Raw genomic sequence first — 23343 nt, forward strand, 5'->3', positions numbered from 1 at the left:
GAGTTAACAGGTGTTGTCTACAATTTCCTGAATCTTGTTTTTAAACAAAGAAACTGTTGTCGGAGAGATGTATATTTATCTATGTATTTGTAAGGTAATAATAACACTGAAGTGTGGACAGCTTGAAGTACACACACACACACACGCGTATATATAATTGTTTTTAGTAATTTTGCTACTCACCTTGAACACAACACCGCAGATAGTAGTTCCAGTTTTACGGGCAGAGGGCAAATTACAGCCCACTTCATTTGCTTTTTCTTCCAGGAAGCCATTTCTAAAAAACAAACAAAATTAAAATCACTTGGACTACATGAAATTAAATAATTCAAAATATTAATTGAAGTGGCTAATTTTAAATCGGGCCCGACCGATTATTGGGCCGCCGATTTAAATCGGGCAATTATTGCCCTTCAAACATAGTTCAAACAATCAGCCAAATGAGCCAAATTACCAATTGTTTTCCCCTTTAAACGTTAGACATGGGGTGCTCAAGTTCGGTCCTCGAGAGCCCCTAACCAGCCTGTTTTCCATGTTTCTCTCCACTAACACACCATATTCATGATCAGGATCGTTATCAGGCTTCTGCAAAGCTTGCTGATTAGCTGATCATTAGATTCAGCTATGCTGCAGGACGTAACATGGAAAACAGGCTGGATAGGGGCTCTCAAGGACCGAACTTGAGCACCCCTGTGTTAGACAAAAAAAAAAAGACCTCAAGTTTCAGACGCTGTGAAAGCTCCCTGAATGCACCGTTTTGATTGCATAGCATTAGAAAAGAGCAAGTGCGTAGCGTGTTATTCTGTTGTCCCCAAGCATACTTTAAAGGGATACTTGACTCATTGAGCCATTTTCAGCAGTAAAAAGTTAATATTTTGTCCAGAATTAATTTGATAACTTAATTATTTTTCATGTACAATTAACTCTTTTACTGCCAAAGACGTTAAATGACGTTCTGCAAAAACCTACGGAGGAGCGCCAAAGACGTTAAAAGACGTCCTCCCATTTTTTTTTTTTTTTTTTGGAAACGGGTGCTGGGAAGGCTTGCGGAGCTCTCCTGAAAGTTTTAAGCAGGTCTCGTGAGCCTAATGACTATTTTTGGCCCCTAGAGGGCAGCGATGACTCTCTTTTGACAAGATCGGGTGGGCGTCAGTAGAGGCGGAGCTAGAGCGTTGAGCAGGAGATCAGAATGGAAAACAAAGGAAAAATGGCGGCCGGTCGCGAGGAGCTAACGCCAGAGCCGTTTTTTTCAAAGATCAAAAGCATCGCTAAAAGAGCACATTGTTGATGACGATGATCATCATCGATGATGAAGATGATGGTGACTCCGTGGTTGGAAAGCATTGACGCGGCAGTAGAAGACGTTAGATGGAGCTAGATGGAGGAGGGAACGGGCAATGGCGAGCGTTTGCAAGCAGCTCTACACTTACAAGACAAAAGGCATCGACCAACGCTAAAAGAGTACATTGATGACGATGATGATGAAGGTGAATCCGAGCTTGACGGCGAAATTGGAACCGCTGATGCGGCGCCTATGACGGTGTCGTAACGCGGAGCGCAACCGAGCACGCACAGGCGGACGTTCGATCGGACGACGGAGAGTGCCCCGAGTCCAATGCATATTCATCGGAGGAAGTGTGTACAGTCTGCTACTTGCTTTTTATTCCCCGGAAAAAAAGGCCGTCAAGAAAGTGTAACGTTTGCACGCAAAACGGACCAATGTGAAAGTGAAAGTAAACTATTGTGCGAGTCCTGGCGTCTCCTTGCACGCAGGAGAGCGTTACAAAAAGAAAAACTGTATTTGAAACATCCACATAATTGTAAGTAGTACCACAGTTGCACACATTTGTAAATAGTTAGCGAAATTGTTTTGTCAAATTGTTGCACTGTTGAATGGAAATAAACGTATTTTGCAATCAAAAAACACTTTTTCATTGTTGGTGAAAGCGTTTTACAGAAGTAAAGCACTATTTAGGTGTTTGTGGCATCATTCATGGACAAAAAGTGTACAATTCACTAGAGTGCATGAAATAACAGTTTCACAAAAAGCCCTTTTTCTCCGTTTTTTGTTTCAAAACAGAATTTCGGTGAAAGTAACCATTTTCTATTGTTGATTACTGAAGAACGGAATAAGGTAGAAACAAACTTAAACTTTTGTTTTCTGATGAAAGATGAGAGTCCAGTCTTTCATTTGGTAGTATGTGTGTTTCCATAGTCCAAACACAACATTTTCTGTGGACCTTGAAAGATCAGTCAAAATGCTTAAATCGGCTAGCACTGGGGACAACCCGTTTCTGAAAACGTCTGGCAGTGAAAGAGTTAACGTCTTTGGCGCTCCTCCGTAGGTTTTTGCAGAACGTCATTTAACGTCTTTGGCAGTAAAAGAGTTAATGAGGAATGCACGTCCAGCGAGCGCTTCAGTGCGTAAAGCAATCTTCCTGCGCCCTCTCGCACACACACTGAAAGAGGAGTGTCGCTTACTTAAGGCGTTTTCCACATATCGGTAGGCAGGCGGCCATGCGTGTATGTGTACCTGCCTTTAAAACAGAGTTGGCGGGCTGTCTCGTATTTATTTTTTAAAGTACCGGTACTAAGAAAAAATTATACCGAGCCGTTTTTGACGCCAAAACATCAAGGTACGGTACTGGTATCCCGTGTAACACTAGCTCCCTTCCACCATATTGTCTGGATCGTCCCCATCACGGCTCGAAGCAAAGCCTAGACAATAGTATAAACGATACATATTAAAACTGCAAAATTGACGGCAATGAGCATGCAAAAGTCCACTTTGTACCAGGAAAGCCTGCAGGCAATAAAAATGTGAGTGGTTCGATGCAAAAAATTGGACTGGTCGCCGGGATCCCTACACATTGAAGAAGGAAGATTACGCCGGCCACCGGTCACGTACATGGACACCGTAAACTACAAATGCGAAGAGTGAACTGTGTGAACTTTGAACTGTCTAAAGGCAGTGTTTCCCACACCATGTTAATACTTGGGCGGGCCACCCAAGTAAACTGGCCACCACCCAAGATGTTTTCAAGAAAATTTATTAAAAATATATATATTAAAAAAAAATTTAATAACGCGTCGCAACGGGATATATCGCACGTAACGTTAGTTTGCTGTCACTTTGTGGATCGTGAGGCTAGAGGAGACGTAACAGGACTGAGACCCACCCCCCAGTCACCCCCTCTCCCTCCCCACCCCACAGGAGTCCACCCACCCAAGTAGATTTCAAATCTATGGTAAAAACTGCTAAAGGCATATAAATCAATGGAGTAATCAACCAACTGTGTTATGGATGGGTGTGCAACGCATGACCATGAACTTCAATGTGTTGATAGTGACGTCAAAGCTACATCGTAGCTAGCTTAGCTTATATGCACTCATGAAAACTACAGTTTGATTAGGGGTGCAGCAATTAACCGGTTTTACAATTAACCGTGGTTTTTAAACGTCAGGATTAAATAACCGCAGCCGTTCAACAACACTGGTTATTTCCGCTCACAAGCGATGCGGCATAGTTCATAGCTCTTCTGTTTCCACACGGCCCATTTAGCGGACGCACAACAACACAGGGCTCATCTTTGAACAACACCCGGGGAGAGTTGCGTACCCGGCGGCTGTGGATAGGGTTCTGAGGCGGCCGGGCCACGCCGACACCGGCAGTGGGCATCCCCGCGTCGTCGCCACCGACCGCCTCCCCAACCCCCGGGGCACCGGTCCGCGGCAGGGCAGCGAGCCCTGCCATCCACGGCCACATGCTGGAGAGGCCGAGACTTTTGAAGCTGCGGGGCCGCCATCTTGGGACTCCCAAGAAACGTATCTCGACATACGCATTTTGCTGCAAAATGCCTACATGTGTAGCGGTAAACAGCACAAATTGCCAGTTTAAAGGCTGTGGATGAACATTTCATCTGTAAGTATGGTTGAAATGGAAAGAAATTGAAAGATGAAAAAAGAGGGTACATACACTTACTAAACCCTATTTTAAGAGTCTATCTAATCTGCTGTATTTGTTTTAAAAGGCAGCAAGCTTTTTTAAATGTATTTCCAGTTATTTATTGTTGTTAAAAACATTTTCAAAGAATGCTGATGTGATTTTTTTAGTGTCTACAATAATAACCAGAAAAAAAACGTAATACCTCGTTTTTTTCTCTCAGACAATTGTACACCAAAATCTGAAACCGTTGCACCACTATGTATGGTAACAGAAATGCCCTTTTTTCACTCATTTAATGTAAGGGGGAGCGGGGTTAATGTTTACTACTGAGGGACTTAGCATGTAGGCACTAGACTGGACAGGAACGGACAATGTGCACAATGTAAACATGCTTAGTATTAGAAGAAACGTTAAAAGAAAAACGAATTAACCCGTGATGAAGTGATCTGAGCAGATCTTGGAGTATTTCAGAGGTTGATCTTTCTGTTGATACTGGCAAACCACAGTTTGCGATGTGATCACCGATTTAGTGAAATCAACTTCATGTGCTTGGATCTTTGGAATGGAATAGAATCCCAATGAACCAGTTGCGTCAGCTTTCTTAGTACAACCATGTACCTAACACGGAACAACTATATTGGTTATGAAAAGGAACACTTGTTTGCTGCAGTTTACACAAGCGCCCAGTGCCGCCACACCGTGCCTTCTGCTAACAGGGATGTGATTTGACCAAAGTGAAATTATCTGAAAATTTAGCCGGGGGTCTGGGGGCCGCTGGCACTCGCTCATGGGTTTTCCGTGTTTTTAAGTACTTTCAATGCACTCACATGACAAAGAAATAGACAAAACAACAGCATAAATTTTCAATGTATATTGAACTATCCCATATAAAATGGCAGTTTTAGTCAACTCAAAATCAGTCACATTCAAAAACATTGGACTGCCTTTGCTTTTAAAAACTATCACATCTAACTAATGTGATTACTAAGTTAACACATAAATAATGTTGAAGAGTTCAAATTTCATGAACAAATAATTGTATCATGACCAAATGAAAAGTAACTCATATTAGAGCATACCACAAATGTCTTTGTTATAGCAGAAGATGTTATCTGTCGGAGTCATGTGCATACACAATGAAATACAAAAAAAAAAAAATCGGATTTTTTTTTTGGGGGGGGGGGGGGTAAAAAAAGCGGAATTCCGCAAATTAGCGGAAAAATCACATCCCTGTGCTAAGAAAACCAAAACATATGGTGGACGCACGACGCGGTGACGTCACACGGGAACCATCAACTGGTTCATACATAGCATAGATGTATAATGAAATTGATAATCAGACACCTGACATTTGGGGAGGACCGGCCATCAGGAATTTCATAAGTAATTCCATGAGTTTCCCAAATCCCGGTCAATTTTCCGGCCAGTGGCCATTCGCCCCAATATGAATGAAATATTAATAGGCGCGTGTCGCCGACAGCTGTGCGTCCTTGGCTAATCGCTAACAGTAATAGCTGGATGATGGTCGATCAACAACCCCATCCCCGGCCAAAGCAAGTGGGCTGATTGATACGCCGATGAAAACAAATCTCTCTAGTTTTCACAAACCCAAAGATGGCAGGTAATGTGCAATGGTGTCGTATGGTAACAACGAAAATCCTATATTGTTGCTACCTTATTAGCACGTTCGCTGAACGTACATGAAAGGGCTGAGTCATCCCATCGAAAACGAATCCATCACACTACGTTAACGAATAACTGTTTTCATACTCTATGATTATTAATTATGACATGTTGATCCTCAATCAACAGCACTTACCTTTTACAGTTCTCAAACGTGAAACCACCAAAGGTTGACAAATTAGACGTTATCTTCGCTGCCGCCATCTTCATATTCTTCTTGTTCTGTTTTCTTCTTCTTCTTCTTCGTCTTCTTCTTCTTCTTCTTCTTCTTCTTCTTCTTCTTCTTCTTCTTCTTCTTCTTCTTCTTCTTCTTCTTCTTCTTCTTCTTCTTCTTCTTCTTCTTCTTCTTCTTCTTCTTCTTCTTCTTCTTCTTCTTCTTCTTCTTCTTCTTCTTCTTCTTCTTCTTCTTCTGTGGTTGCAGCGTTTCTAACCAGCGTTTAGGTGCATTAACGCCACCCACCAGACCAACCGTATAAAGGCAGTAAGTAAAAACCCCGCTTATTTAAATTTAAAACAAAAACGCTACTTATATCTTACTCATTAATATTGTTTCATTTTAATTATTTGATTCTGAATTTCGTTTTTTTGCTGCAGTCCCAAGAAGATTCTCAATTCTGAATGCAATGCCATGTCTCTTTTTTGTTGTTGAAATTGCTCAACATACAAAAATAGCCATTTTTATCAACAATTTCATAATCCAATGACTAAATCAATTTATTGATTATACAAAACAAAAACACAAATAAAACAACATGCCAGGGGGAATAACATTAAAAAAATGTTCACATATATCACAGGTCTTGATAGCCTTTTGTTTAAGAGAAAACTTTATGGAATCGATGTAGAAAGCATAGAATAGAAAGCAATGAAAAAAAGTTTTCCTATGTATGAAATTGAATTTACACTTATGGATGTAGAATTTAGCCAAAATAATAATAAGATTAATAATAAAAGTTTCCTTTGGCTTTGACTTAATTCTTTTAGTTAAAGTCATAGAGACCAAACAATACATCCTTCCAAAACAGTTCAAAATCTTTCTCAGTCTTTTCAACAATAAACTTATAAATATCACACCAACAGCTTTGGACAAATGGGGCGGAGCCAAAATAAATGAGTCATTGTTTCAACATCCACAGAAGAAAAAGTGCATTTCTCATCAATCTCTTTTTTGAATCTTTTAACAATATGACCATTTGACGGGTAAAACCTAAGAATTATTATAGAAGAAATTGCTCTAAATTGACATATAGGGTAACATCCAGACCCTTTTTCCAGTCAACATATTCTACATATTTATTCCAGTATGACAGCACATATGGAACCGTAAAAACTTCCCTTTTAAACAAAGATCGAATGAGTTTGTTATTCTTGATGTTATTGCAGATTAGTGGGCCAGATCCTCTTGCGTTTCATCGGCTACTGCGTTAAACAACTGTCATTTAATTTTAATCTGTTGTTGTATGCTGCATGGCTCTTCTTTATGCTGAGATGTTTGACTTGGTTTGAATTGTCAAATGCCTATGTTGTTTCTAATTGCATGTTTGTTCAATTAAAAAAAAATCTAGACAAACAAACGGGGGGGGGGGGGGGTCTGTGGGTAGTAATACTGTGGTAAAGAAGTGGTGATAATCAATTCTAACATCGCTAGCACCTCCTAGTGGATATCATTAGAATAATGGTTTTAGATCACACCACATTTCCCCTAATACAAATAGCAGTTTTGCATCTTTTTCCTATTATAGACATTTATAACAATTATGACTAAATGAACCTTGATTTTAACTGAAAACACAGTCTCAAATAACTTCTTAGCAATAGGGGTAGCCTATTATTAATTATTGCTAAGTTCTAAATTAAACTACACAATATGCAAAAGCATTTAGGGAACTCTTTTAAATTCTTAAACAAAGTCTTTAAACTTAGCGGGTGGCCGAGAGAAGCACCTGAAGTTGGGGAACCACTTAAAACACATGCTGCAGGTAAACTAGTAGGGGAGAGAGAGGCATGTGTGTGTCACCTGGATTAATAAAGTCACAGTCACTACTCGTCTCTTGTCCAGCACTTTGGGAGCTGGCACAGGCATTTCCTGTAAATGCCCAGCTGTTCCTGCCAGCAATAGTTCCTTTTTAGTTTGGGAGTCTTTCTACCAGACGAGTGCCATTTGAGTACACAACATTTGATAGTAAATGTGCCAAAATGTGTTTCTAAAGCTTTAAAGTTTTAGAGTGACATACTATTTTTAATCACTCAACATTACATTTGCATCCAAAATATCACCAAATACATTAAAGATGTTTTTTTTAATCAAACCTTTATTATTTCCACAAGTAGTCTGTCACTGATTCCATAAAATAAATTTATTGAGAAAGATGCCAAGTTCTGACATTTTTTGTTGTTGTTTTTTCCATGTTAAATGAGGTCTGTCTAGCTCAATCCAAACCACCCTGTCACGCAATATTCATAGGAAAACAGTTTTTTATCAAACTGTTTTTTACACTATCAATGTAAAGAAAATTATATTTTCAATTGAAAGTATACTCTCTTAGGTCAAGAACTTATCCACATGGAGAAAGATGGCCATTTTAGGGTGAAACTTAACCACCCCATCACGTTTTATTGTGACAGGGTGGTTCTTCTTCATCGCACTCCCAAAATTATGTCCAAATTATGTAATATTGTAGTTTCAATGCATAGACTAAAAGTCTTAATTAGATCCCAAGTACTTGCAGAAGAGTTTTAATTTGCTTGTTCTTTACCACACGTGTTACAAAATATTTGTATTATTAAATGTTTCACTTTTTGAGGAGTTAAAGTTAAATTGTCTTTGCCTTTGAACAATTTTTCCATAATTACTGATAAGATTTCCTTTTAAGGAGAATGAAATGCTCATACAATTTTTTAATGTTTCCTATGTCGTGTTCACATATTGCAAGTTTTTTTTACAAGCATATGAGTATACTTGCACTTTTATAGCAAGCTGTAGTATTAATAAATTTACATTTTTGACATTATTATTATTATTATTATTATAATAATTATTATTATTATTCCCAAAAATACCTGCAATAAATGAAATCCGCAAAGTAGTTAGCTTTATGTTTTAAATTATATAAAATAAGAACATAATTGTAAAAAAAAAAATGCATGCAAAATTGCACAAAAAATAATTTGCAAAACAGTGTGGCCGCGTAAAGTGAACCGCGTTATAGCGAGGGAACACTGTACTTCATCTGCAGTAAAAAAAAAAAATGCTTTAAACCATAATTTAATTTTTATTATAGGAATATTTTATGGATTTTAGTCCTCATATAAGAGTAAGGATACTGGTCCTGTTTTGTAGAGGTCAGGTGCAGAACATGCTAGCAAAACCTACAGGATAGTCGACCATATACCATCTGACTCAAGTGGCGATGATGACAGCAGCAGTGATGATGAATGGTTGCCAGAAAAGAGCTTTGAGGGGTGACATTGCGAGATGCTGTGACTACCGCGAGACCTACAGCGAGACCGTGAATACCCAACATCGCGGCGCCCTGCTGCTAAGATAGAACTAGCTCTGTTATGCTAAACCAAATCCGAATTTAACCACCATATAACTTTGCTTTTCTCTTCTCTCTTTCATACGACATATTTGGAATACCACCCAGCGTGGAAGACCTCGAACATTTCATCGACGGATACTTTTACAGCTGCGCGATGGAAGATCCGTCCTACGAAAAACCTTCCAAGAAGAGAAAAAAATGACTCAGCGACAGACACGGATGATCTAGCTACTATGGACGTTTCGGTCAGTATGCTGGACTCCATAAACAAAAAACTAAATGTCCTCTGCCTCATCCGCGAGGACATCAAGGAATTAAAGGTGAGTTTGGAATTCGTCAGCCAACAGGTAAGTGACCTCCAACGAGATAATGCCGAGTTACACTCTTCACTAGCGGCTGTTTCAGCCCAGTTGGAAACGATTAAAAAGGAGAATAAAACGCTAAAATAAATGTTTTTGGATGTCCAATCCTGTAGCATGCGGGAGAATTTAATATTCTCAGGCATATTGTAGGCTTTATTTATTACTTTATTAAGTGTAATCTTTGCGTGTTCAAAATAATTGCATTGAGATCTCATGAAGAAGTGCCGGCGCCGTGGTGGAAATGCGTCAAGCATCACGAGCGTTGCAGCCTTCACTTGTTCGCTTAGCGACAAATTCTGACTATGGACCGGAAGTGTATGCAAATCGAACCATCCTGAGTCTCAGTCGAAAATGTCGTCCATTATATGTAGTAATTAGTTGTTATAATATTTATAAAGTCAGTGACGTCTCACTTATGGTACTACAATACAACAGGTCTATATTATTCTCATTAATACCCCCCCAAAAAATATTATTATTATTATTTTTTCTTCAGAAAAATAAAAAGAAAAAGAAAAAAATGAAACAGAAATTAAATATCGTTTTCGCGACTTAATAAATATATCCAGGATCTTCACGGGCGGCTTAATTCAACAAAATCAGAAACAAAAAAAACACAGCCTCTCCACCGTGGAATTATATCAACACGGGCGGCTTAATTCAACAAAACACAGCCTCTCCACCGTGGAATTATATCGACACAGGCGGTTTAATTCATAGCTCCTCCACCGTGGAATTCTATCTCATATGCCGTTTTAAACGGTGGAGCGCTCCTACTTGACGTCACTTCCGTATACAACGGGCATCACTTCTTTTCTTTTTTTATTATGCATAGTTCAATGTCGTAGTAATTTTCAAAATGGAGGACTTCTGCGTCCCTCCGTAACAAATACGACTTTAAACCCACTAACTTGTTCACACAGATCTCAAATACAATTTGGTACAGACGTAATGCGGCTTTGAGTGATCCCAAACAAACAGAATTTCTCTACGTGGATAATTGTCCACTCACCTTGTTAATATTTGGCACCTTAGAAATTCAGTGCCCAGGATCATCACAGCTGTCGCAAAAAACGTCCCAATTTGTCGCCGTCGGAGGTCACCATTTTGTAGGCTTTATTTATTAAGTGTAATCTTTGCGTGTTCAAAATAATTGCATTGAGATCTCATGAAGAAGTTTCCCTTGCAAGGATTTATTAAGAGCTCTTAAGACACAAAAAAAGCTTACATCTGAAAGCAATGTCCAGCCCCAAGTGTGTCCCAAATAGAAAACACCCACTCTTTTTATACATGAAAAAGCTTCCTCTCCCCCTCTCAGGCTGGACAAAGGGTTAGTAATTATAATAAGCAGACATGTGATATACCGACATGTTTACTCCAGCTCCCCTACCAGCCCGGAAATATGATGTAGACAGGTTTTGATCTTGGACCTTCAGTTTTTACGACATAATGAGTAATGGCATGAGAACTTGACTCCCTTTGAAACATACACATTCTTATCTTCATGAGAACTTGACTCCCATACACATTCTTATCTCAAGAGCTGGAAGGGAGTAAAAAGTTCCAATATATTGCACAACAACATTATCACAGTGTTATTCCTTTAACTACACAGTTATATGGCATCTATATACTTATAAGTAAATTCATAAACAGTAGAAATATAAATTGAAAATGTTAAATGTCAACAGTCCCTCAATTGAACTAGTAAAAGTTCATAACAAGACATTTAACCCTTAAAAACAGTCTAGAGAAAAATTCCACCGGGATCATCATCGGATGTCGCAACTGCGGTCATAGCTTTAGAATTTACTGATTCTACCATCATATAAGACGACTTGTTTTGTGCATCTTGTTTTTTTATAGCGGTGGCAATAAGCCGTTTGGCACAACGATCTTAAACAAAGAACACAGCAGCATCCACAAGCTGAAAATACAGACACACAAAGTAGAATTGATGAAACCAAATTTTTATATCTACCAAAAGCATTCATCCAGGTATCCCAAATTGACGTATCGATACCGGAATGCTCTTTCATTTTTCTATTAAGTGTTCGGAGTCCCTCAATTGCAATGGTTAAACTTCCATCCGGTGCAGTATTATTAGGAATAAAAGTACAACATTGTTCTCCGAACATTGAACACACCACCATATGTCCGCTCTGGATTGAGGCTGAATATTTATTACCCACATCTGTTGCTGAAATGCAGTGAGTGGTGTGATTTAGTTTCCCCAATTGTTTCCCAGTACCTAACATTTTAATACATGAAAAATCACCTTCCGCCACTTTATTAGAAAATATTGGTGTAGTTATTTGCCAATCAACCAGTGGATACACTTTATCCCATTGAGAGCATTTATCATTGGGGACAGTTTTATTCATCAGTTCCATCACACATTTATCCTCTATTTTAGCAGGAATTACCCTCAATAAAGGTCATGGGCCCACACATACGACACAATCTTCTCCCGAAGCATGTGCTGCCTCATTTGCTAACAGTAGCCAATTATTACTGCCACCAGACTCCAATGTGTATTTAGTCATTTTTGGTTGTTTGATTTACTCATAGTTTTATCAATGCAAATTAAAATTGGAAAATAGGGATCAGTACCAGAGAACCATGCCCACAGCATTAGGTCATAACAAAAGGTATTATTTTATGGTTACATTAGGTGGCCGGATATTACCTTCAGGAAGAACAAAAGTTAATTCGAGTTGACCTCCCATTTTACGCAATGTTACTTTCTTGCTAAAGAAAACTGCCTCCCCGCTGGAACCTGACGGCCAGTATCGGCCACTTTGGGTGGTTATAAAGTGCTCCAGTCTAGTCGTAAAACACTTCCAGTTAAATACCACCAGTATTTAAGCCAGAGGCCTCCCTTAGTTGGCCCCCTACTACTAAATCCCTTCAAAGATTTAATGGGGAGTTTGACAGATGTGTTTGTGTTAGGAGCAACTGTCAGGACGATTGAGTTATTATACGCTCAGGATATTATCTAAGGAATTCGGGGAGAAACAACATTCCTTTTATCACGGTGTGTTTTATTCAAGCTCGCGTCAAGGGCCTTCATGAAAAACCAGAATGGCACAACAATTAATAAGAGAAAAATCGTCACAATGCAGCAATTAGTAGCAGAGTTCTTCTTCGAAAGCATCTTTTTTTTTTTTTTTTCTGGGAGATCTCAGTATTGATCATTTGAAATGTCATCATCATTGTTCTCCCTTTTTTTTCTTTTTTCTTTTTTGTATGTGTGTTTGTGCGTGTGTGCGTGCGTGTGTGTGTGCGTGCGTGCGTGCGTGCGTGAGAAAAAAAAATAAAATAAATAAATAAGAATTCCCATACCGTTCACCTAAACCGAACACTTCAAAATCCAGCCAGAGTCGTGGGGCTGCCAGGAGACCCAAAGGGGGACCAAAGAAAAGAAAGAAAAGCGAAGCCCAGCACCGACCAGACACCACCCACCGGGCCACTAACCTTCACCAACCCCAAAGACATCCAAACTCCAACAAATCAGGGAAACCTCAAGGGCCCAAAGGAGAAACTGAGGAAAGGTAGAAAGGACAGACGAAGCAGAGTGAGATCCACAGACACCAGCCTCCACCGAATCAATGACCTGAGGGAGAAACAAATTGTGTCTGAGTCTCGATAGATGCTGGTGTGGTGGATCTAGCATGCATGAAAATCTCCACCAAAGAGGGGAGCCGTCGACCCCCGCCAGGACAGAGCAAGCGCAACACCTCAGGGCCCCCCAGGCCGCGGCCGCGCCAAAGGACGACCCCCGGGCCCCGCAGGGGCCACCGGCCGGAGAGCAAACCCCGGAGCAGGAGCGCCCCCCACCCCAACGCGGCCCGCGCCCCCAACCCAACGCAGCAGGACGGCGCACTGCAGGCCCACCAGGCACCCCACCGGCCCACAACCCCCGCGACCCCCCCGCCCCCCACCCCCCCAACCCAGCCCCAACCGCCCCCAGGTCCCCAAATCCCCAGACACCCTCCCCACCCCAGCACCCCCCACCCCGGCACCCCCACCACCACCCCCCCACCAACCAAGCCGCCCCCGCCCCCCACCCCCACCAACCGACAGCCCCCCAGCCCCCGACCCCAGACCCCGGGGACACACCGCACCCAGGCATCCGCGCCGAAGAGGGGGCCGGGCAGCGGAGCGGAGAGGGCACCCGCGCCCACCCCACCACGCGGAGGGACGGAACACCAAGGGCAGAAGGGGAGATGGGGGCACCGGAGGACGGGCGGCATCCCCGAACCCCAGGCCCAGCGGGGAGAGGCCCCGGTCGTCACCCCAACGATCTAAGTGAAAAACTAACCCTGTTACTAAGTTCGCCAGCTCGCCGACTGGCGAACTCTACCCCTAAACCGTGTGTGTGACCCCACCCAGTGTATATACATAAGTGTGTGTGTGTGGTGCATTAAAATTGGGGGCAGGTGAACCGGAGCAGAGGGAAATGATATCCCCCCCTGCTCCGATCCACCCGCCCCCCAGGCATGTCAATGAGCGTATGTGGTGCATTAAAATAAATTAATGGGGGGGGGGGGGGTGCACACGGACAGGCGACCGCAGCACTGCTTCATACCGCGGCCGCCCCAACCAATGCCCCCCCCCCCCCCAGTTGTGTGGTGCATTAAAATTTGGAGGGGAGCTGCAGGGCGGAGACGGTGTCTCCACCCCACCCCACTCCCCCCCAAAGTGTGTTATGTGCCCTAAAATGTATTGTGCAAAACTAGTGCAGTGAGTTAAGAGGAGCGACCAGCTGGGCCCCCCCCAACCGGGCGGGGGGGGGGGAGGCGCACCCGCCCACCAAAACCCCCACCCACCCCACCGGGACCCCGGCGGGGCTTGCCCCCCGGATACCGGGGCCCGCCCGAAGTGCCCGGAGGCCCACCGGAGCGGGGCGGGCACAACACCAATCCCGCCCACTCCCCCGGCCCCCGGAGCGCCGAGACCCGGGCCACGGACGGAACCTCCGGCCTAGGGGAGGGGGAGGAGGGAGGAGGGCGGACAGGGGAGGGGGAGGGGACGGGGGAAGGAGACGACAGGAAGGGCAGGAGGCAGCAGCAGGGCCGCAGAGAGAGGGGGAGAGGAGGAGGAAGGGCGACGAGGGAGAAGGGACAGGGAGGCGGAGGACGGGCAGGGAGAGGTGAAGAGGGAGAGGAAGCAAGGGGGAGGAAGGGGGAGGGGAGAGGGAACCACGGGGCACCCCGGTGGCCCACAGGCCCCGACCCGCGTCGCCGGACCCAGAGCGACGGACCGCGCCGGGGCGGCGCCGCCCCGGAAACCAGGGAGAGCCCCGCAACACAGCACCCACCACGAGACCCAGGGAACGACCAAGACGCAGCCGCCACCCAGCAGCCAACAGAGGGGCAGACCCGCCCACGCCCAGCCAGGGGGGACAGCACCTGTAGAGTCAGTCCCCTGGCATGCAGTGAATCCGAATATTAGCCTTTAGTGCCCATTGGAGGTAAATCTGTTCGATCCTGTTGGCAGCAACTGGGTTCCTGACTATAAAAACACAACCATTAGTAACAAACTGCCAAATGCAGAGACATCAATGTAAGTTATCACGATGTGGTGGCTCTCGCTAACAGGCAGAATTAAATAACCAGAATTAGGTTAAAATATTCTATATACGTAGACCATATTTCATATTTCATATTTCACCATATTTATACATATTTCTATGAATTTTGATATTTGTTTTTTATTTGAGGCCGATATTTTTTCCATTAAAATGTGATTTATGAGGAGGTTAGACCATTGGTCGATATTCAGAGTTTGTTTATTTTTCCAGTTAACAAGAATTGTTTTTTTAGCGATAGTAAGGGCTACAAGTGTAGATTGAAATTGTTTATGTGGTAGGTCAGTTGTTGTTAGGTCACCTAGCAAACACAAGTTTGGAGATAAAGGTATCCTATAGTCCAAGATAGCGGAAAGTTTTTCTAAGACTTTAGTCCAGAAATACATAACCGGGGTGCATAACCATAAAGCATGAAAATAAGTGTCTGTAGTGTTTTGTAAACACTGGAGACAAATGTCGGAGTCGGAGAGACCCATTTTCTTCATCATATATTGAGTAATGTATGTTCTATGGATTATTTTGTATTGGATAAGTTGTAAATTTGTGTGTTTTGTCATTTTAAATGCATTTTCACAAACTTGAATCCAAAAGTCAGATTCCGGAGCTATAGACAAGTCTGTCTCCCATTTTAAGATGGGTAAAGACATTTTATCCGTATATGAAAGTAACTTATATATTTTTGAAAGTTTTTTTGTTGTTGTCGGAGAAAGCTTGGTAATATCTTTAGCTAAGCCAGGCGGTTGGAGCGTACCCTGAAGTGTTGGAATTTGTTTCTTTATCATATTTTTAACTTGCAGATAATGTAAAAAATTTCCGTTTGTTATTTTGTATTTTTGGAGCAAAGATGTATATGATATAAACATATTATCTGAGAAGAGATGGTGAAGATGTGTGATTCCTTTCTGCTCCCACACACCTAAATAAAACGTTTGGTTGTTAATTCGAAAGTCAGAGTTATGCCATAGGGGAGAAAGCCCACAGGGCTCCACTTGGGCTTTTGTAATTTCTAATGCCTTCCACCAAGCAGTCAGGGTGGCGGAGATCATTGGGTTTTTAAAACAATTATGTCGCTTAATCGATGTTGTAATAAAGAGTAAATCTAGAAGTCTGAGGTTATTACAATCCTTCTGTTCTAGTTCCAGCCAACAGTTAGTATCTCTGTTGGGTTGTGCCCATAGAACGATATATTGTAGCTGGTTAGCTATATAGTAGTACATAAAATTTGGTGCCTCTAGGCCACCTTTATATTCAGTAGTTAACTGAGGCATATTTAAGCTACTGAGGAATGCCTCAATATGCTCAGGGTTAGGTTTGTTAGTTTCTGAGTATAGGTTGCGATAATAGTTATAAAAAATTTGATTAATTTCTTCTGGTGATTGTGTACATTCACCAGTTGTCCCTTTAATAGCCGTTATAAGAGATTTTTCCCGATTGCGTTGAAGTTGGTTTGCAAGAAATTTACCTGATTTGTTATTATATTCAAAGTTGTTGTATCTCAATTGTTGTATTATAAACTCTGTCTTTTTAGTTAGCATATCGTCTAACTGTATTTTTGTATTTTGTAAGTCAGTCCATATTTGGTCATTTGGGTTTATTGCGTACTCATCCGTCAGTTGTTTAATTTTATCTTCCAAGTCATTTTCTAATTTTTGATCCTGTTTCTTTTTATAAGATGAATATGATATAATTTTACCTCTAATTACTGCTTTCCCAGCTTCCCAGAGAAGAGATGGCGATAGGCCTGGAGAGTCATTTATTTCCAAAAAGTCTGCCCACTCTTTCCTTATAATTTTATCAAACTCTGCATCGTTTAGCAGAGAGATGTTAAAACGCCATGTTGGTGGTGGTTTAAAGGTATAATCAACTTGTAGGGAAAGTGAGACTGGTGCGTGGTCGCTAATAATAATAGGATGTATTTTTGTAACAGTTTTATCAGCAATAGAGTTATTTGTAAGAAAATAATCAATTCTTGAAAAAGACCTCCAATCGCCGTTCTCAATTTCCGAAACTGCATTGCTATAGGTCACATCTCCTTTTCCGACACAGTACAGAGTGCAAATGTACACAAACAGACCAAAATATGACTCAAGGAGCTAATCTCAGATGCCTCGAGAACTTTGAGTCAACAACTGGAGTTCATATTCCTTCCTGTCCAGCAGATGGCAGCAGCTATGCAGGGCAAAGTTCGAAGCAGGCCTTAGCTGTCACTGGAGACCCCTGACAGTTTCATCAAGACGGCTGTGATGAGAGTTCGAGATGTCTGCTCAAAGAGTTGATGGACATTTTGCTCAGACAATGCATAAGAGTCATTGAACAGTCATATGGCGAGCGGATATAGTGTACCATTCTTATCGCAGTCTGTTTGGCCACTTCCCCTCCCAAAAGTGGCCTTCTGTGCAGCTTGCCGTCCACTCTGTGCACCAAGCAGAGCAGGAGAACGCTTGTCCATATTCCCAACAGCCAGGTTATTCCAGCACGTTTGTTGAGTCGCCCAAGAACAACACCTCTCGTCAAAGATTGAACCCGCCTGAAACATTAATACACTCGGAACAGACAGAGGGAGATGAGATCATAGCAAGAGAATACCATCTGCTTGTTGTAATTAGAAAAAAATAATAATAATTCTCAAAAAATGTATTTTGTAGTTTTATTTAAATGTGTTCACTACACTATAGCAAGTAGTATTATTATATTTACGCATATGTCTACCATAGACTTCTTCTTCATTACATGTTACCTCAAATTATGCTTAAAATGTGACAGCTCACAGTCAGCGCCCTCATGGGGAAGTTCTCTAGTCTCAGAACTGGCATGCAAAATGGCCGACTTCAAATTCTGAAATTGGACTCAGACAGAACAAATGTTTAATCATTTTCACAACATCAAATGAGTCATGAGAGATGCAGGGGGAAAAAAATCAAAAATGAAAAGTCTTTTTCAATTAAAATTCGGTTTTATTACTCATTCAACTATATTAAAATTTGGTTTTATTACTCATTCAACTATATTAAAATTTGGTTTTATTACTCATTCAACTATAAAAAAACAGACCTGATTTTAAAAATAATATGGAGAGTGGCCTGTAGTTAACATCTAGACCTCTATATCCTTCCTTTTAGACCTCTAAATCGCAAGTCTCCTCTGAAACCACAACTCTCCCCACCGGAGACAAAGGGGAGAGAGGGGGGAAATGGGAGAGAAAAAATAAATTAAATAAAGTAAAAAATAAAAAAACAAAAACTTATCACACACACCTACTCCTGTCCTTTTTATTTATTTTTATTTTCTTTCATCATTCTTCTCTTACCTAGAAAAGAGAAAAACTTCCATTATGAGGACACATTGCACTCTAACTCCTATCTCACACACAAAGCCCCCCTCCGCCCATTTAAGACACAGGGGAGGGAGCGGAAAAGAGAGAGGAGAAAAGAAAAAAAATCATAGCATTATCACATTCAAAACCTATTTTTTACTACATTCCTATACAAAAAACAAACGCCATTATCACACCAGTCTTATCTACTCAAAAACAACGCCAAACATACAGTTAAAGATATTAAAGAAAAACAAATAAAATATCCACACACACATTTCTCATTCACAATTACACTCCCAGTGAACTCCCAAACCACCAGGATAGCCCCCACCTTCCTTATCTAGGTCTCATCCTTCCTCAACAATTCTCTCAACTTTTCGAACTTTTGCAGGCACATACGCACACACACATACCAACTAGAAAAACTCCCATTATAATCACACAATTGACCCTAGTCATTTTATAACAAAAAACATTCCCTCCAAATCACACAATACATCTCACACAGTCTTGTCTCACGAACTGGGCCCAGCAATCACTCATACGCAACACAAACTCCTCAAATCAATTCAGTGACGTCTCACTTGTTGAACCAGTCCAAAAGGTTAGATTTAGAATCCTCTCAGCAACGTTGCTCATCATACCACCTTTACATTGTCGTCTAAATTGTCTTCCATTCGAAGAAATTATAGACGTATTATTTACGGAGCTTTCCAGTGCGTTGTTGCGGTGGAAACCAACCACTATCACAATTAGTGCGCATCCATTCATTTAAAAGAGTTTTCAACTTACGCCGGCGCCGTGGTGGAAATGCGTCAAGCATCACGAGCGTTGCAGCTTTCACTTGTTCGCTTAGCGACAAATTCTGACTATGGACCGGAAGTGTATGCAAATCGAACCATCCTGAGTCTCAGTCGAAAATGTCGTCCATTATATGTAGTAATTAGTTGTTATAATATTTATAAAGTCAGTGACGTCTCACTTATGGTACTACAATACAACAGGTCTATATTATTCTCATTAATACCCCCCCAAAAATATTATTATTATTATTTTTTCTTCAGAAAAAGAAAAAGAAAAAAATGAAACAGAAATTAAATATCATTTGGGCGACTTAATAAATATATCTAGGATCTTCACGGGCGGCTTAATTCAACAAAATCAGAAACAAAAAAACACAGCCTCTCCACCGTGGAATTATATCAACACGGGCGGCTTAATTCAACAAAACACAGCCTCTCCACCGTGGAATTATATAGACACGGGCGGTTTAATTCATAGCTCCTCCACCGTGGAATTCTATCTCATATGCCGTTTTAAACGGCGGAGCGCTCCTACTTACGTCATTTCCGTATACAACGGGCATCACTTCTTTTTTTTTTTTCTTATGCATAGTTCAATGTCGTAGTAATTTTCAAAATCGAGGACTTCCGTGTCCCTCCGTAACAAATACGACTTTAAACCCACTAACTTGTTCACACAGATCTCAAATACAATTTGGTACAGACGTAATGCGGCTTTGAGTGATCCCAAACACACAGAATTTCTCTACGTGGATAATTGTCCACTCACCTTGTTAATATTTGGCGCCTTAGAAATTCAGTGCCCAGGATCATCACAGCTGTCGCAAAAAACATCCCAATTTGTCGCCGTCGGAGGTCACCATTTTGTAGGCTTTATTTATTACTTTATTAAGTGTAATCTTTGCGTGTTCAAAATAATTGCATTGAGATCTCATGAAGAAGTTTCCCTTGCAAGGATTTATTAAGAGCTCTTAAGACACAAAAAAAGCTTACATCTGAAAGCAATGTCCAGCCCCAAGTGTGTCCCAAATAGAAAACACCCACTCTTTTTATACATGAAAAAGCTTCCTCTCCCCCTCTCAGGCTGGACAAAGGGTTAGTAATTATAATAAGCAGACATGTGATATACCGACATGTTTACTCCAGCTCCCCAACCAGCCCGGAAATATGATGTAGACAGGTTTTGAACTTGGACCTTCAGTTTTTACGACATAATGAGTAATGGCATGAGAACTTGACTCCCTTTAAAACATACACATTCTTATCTTCATGAGAACTTGACTCCCATACACATTCTTATCTCAAGAGCTAGAAGGGAGTAAAAAGTTCCAATATATTTCACAACAACATTATCACAGTGTTATTCCTTTAACTACACAGTTATATGGCATCTATATACTTATAAGTAAATTCATAAACAGTAAAAATATAAATTGAAAATGTTAAATGTCAACAATATCCAAGAATACCTCTGACAATCCAGAGGCTTGCTTTGTCCTGGCCGGGGTCGACAGTTCCCCTCTCTGGTGAAGGTTTTCATGCATGCCAGATCCACCACACCAGCATCTACCGAAATTCAACCCAGTCTGCTTCTTCCTCTGTTCGTTGAATCGGTGGAGGCTGATGTCCGTGGATCTCACTCTGCCTCATCTATCCTTCCTTCATTTCCTCAGTTTTTCCTTTTGTCTCTTGAGGTCTTCCTAATTTGTTGGAATTGAGATGTTTCTGGGGGTTAGTGAAAGATTCTGGTTGGTAAGGAAGGATCCTCGGGTCTCCTGACAACCTCACGACTCTAGATGGATTCTGAAGTATTCGGTTTAGATGAACGTATGGGATTTTTAATAGGTTTTAGGTGAATTAATGTGGACATATTCACACGCACGCACACATGCACACACACACCCACACACCCACACATGCACCCACACATTCTCACGCACATACAAAAAAAAAAGAGAGAGCAATGATGATGAAATGTCAAATCGGTAAGATTACCGAATGAACAATGCTGAGCTAAAAAAATATATAAATCAAAGAATGGTTGCCAGAAAAAAGACTGTACTTCATAAAAAATATTTTTTTCTTTGGGTAAATGTTTTTGCAATGCATGTAGTAGTTTTGAAATTTGTTAAAAATATGTGAACACAATGTTAAAAAATCAGGACAGACATTTTCTATAATGTTTACATAATTTTAGTCCATTTTTAGTTGACTATAAATCTGGCATTTTAGTCTTTATTTCAGTCCAAGAAAACATAATTTTATTTGTCTAGTTCATAGGTGTCAAACTCCGGTCCACGAGGGCTTGTAGTCCTGCAGGTTTTGGAGGTTTCCCTCTTCCAACACAAGCTGATTCCAATCAGCAGGATCATTATTTTTATATTATTATTTATTATATTTTTTAAGCACTTCTGGTTAATGCTTGCTCCACTATTCTTAAGAGTAGTAACAGAAATTAAAACTAAGGGTTACATACGCCCACACATGAATACAGCAGCAATTAAACTTTTATTAAAGCCAGAAAAAGACCCCACCCTTCCATCAAGTTACCGTCCGATTTCACTAATTAATACTGATATTAAAATTATCACTAAGGCTTTCACATCTAGACTAGAAACAGTAATCTCGACAATTATTCATAGCGACCAAACAGGCTTTATTAAAGATCGGCACTCTACTAATAATATTAGGAGACTCTTTAACCTTATTAGCATGTCACAGCGGCATGATAAAAAGGCAGTTATTATATCATTGGATGCAGAAAAAGCTTTCGACAAAGTTAACTGGTCCTTCCTCTTTGCTGTTTTAAATAAATTTGGCTTTGGGAAATCATTTATCCACTGGGTATCAGTATTATATGATTCTCCAAAAGCTACAGTTACTACTAATGGGATTATATCTCAGAGCTTTACTTTACACAGAGGCACAAGACAGGGATGCCCACTATCCCCTTTATTATTTGCAATATTTATTGAGCCACTTGCATTAGCCATACGCCAGGAAAGAAGGATTCAAGGAATTCACTCTGGGGTAACAGAACATCATAATCTATATGCCGATGACATCTTACTTTATTTAGAAAAGCCGGCTACTTCGCTAGGGGAAGTATTTAATTTAATAACTAAATTCTCACAGTTATCAGATTATTCTATTAACTGGACAAAATCAACACTTCTACCTATTACAGAAAATTCATGGAACCCTGCAAGCCAGGACCCACACTACTCATTTCCTATAGGTAATATTAAAATACTTAGGCATAAAAATCTCACCTAAATTAACTGATTTAATTCATTTAAACTTTTCTCCACTTCTGGATAACATTTATAGTGACTTGGAGCGCTGGAATAATTTTCCTATTTCTCTAATAGGACGAATAGCCACCATTAAAATGAAAGTTTTACCTAAAATAAACTATTTTTTCTCAATGATTCCATTTAAACCTACGGCTAAATGGTTCCAGTTGTTGGACTCAGCCGTAACAAAATTTTACTGGAATAAAAAAAAAGCAAAGATTAGTCTATCTACTCTTCAGAAAAGCAAATCCAAAGGTGGTCTAGAGGCACCAAATTTTATGTACTACTATATAGCTAACCAGCTACAATATATCGTTCTATGGGCACAACCCAACAGAGACACTAACTGTTGGTTGGAACTAGAACAGAAGGATTGTAATAACCTCAGACTTCGAGATTTACTCTTTATTACAACATCGATTAAGCGTCATAATTGTTTTAAAAACCCAATGATTTCCGCCACCGTGACTGCCTGGTGAAAGGCACTAGAATTGACAAAAGCCCAAGTGGAGCCCTGTGGACTTGGCATAACCCCGACTTTCAACTTAACAACCAACCGTTTCATTTAGCTGTGTGGGAGCAGAAAGGAATTACACATCTCCACCATCTCTTCTCAGATAATATGTTTATATCATATACATCCTTGCTCCAAAAATACAATATAAAAAACGGAAATTTTTTACATTATCTACAAGTTAAAAATATGATAAAGAAAAAAATTCCAACACTTCGGGGTACGCTCCAACCGCCTGTTCTAGCTAAAGATATTAACAAGCTTTCTCCGACAACAACAAAAAAACTT

At 40.8% G+C, this 23343-nt stretch overlaps 1 protein-coding gene across 1 annotated transcript in view; it reads right to left on the reverse strand.

Annotated features, from left to right (window-relative positions):
* psmb7 (proteasome 20S subunit beta 7) overlaps window positions 1-5902 on the reverse strand; it is a 22431-nt gene extending 16529 nt beyond the window's left edge. Inside the window, exons 1-2 of the mRNA XM_077585433.1 lie at window positions 5766-5902; window positions 184-277 (exon numbers count right to left, since the gene is read on the reverse strand). Of these exons, the coding sequence (XP_077441559.1) occupies window positions 184-277; window positions 5766-5839 (168 nt within the window). The 5' untranslated portion in view covers window positions 5840-5902. The remainder of the gene's footprint in view (window positions 1-183; window positions 278-5765) is intronic.
* Between the last annotated feature and the right edge of the window lie 17441 nt (window positions 5903-23343).

The sequence above is a fragment of the Vanacampus margaritifer genome, chromosome 14 (genome assembly GCF_051991255.1).
Source record: "Vanacampus margaritifer isolate UIUO_Vmar chromosome 14, RoL_Vmar_1.0, whole genome shotgun sequence".
NCBI lineage: Eukaryota > Metazoa > Chordata > Actinopteri > Syngnathiformes > Syngnathidae > Vanacampus > Vanacampus margaritifer.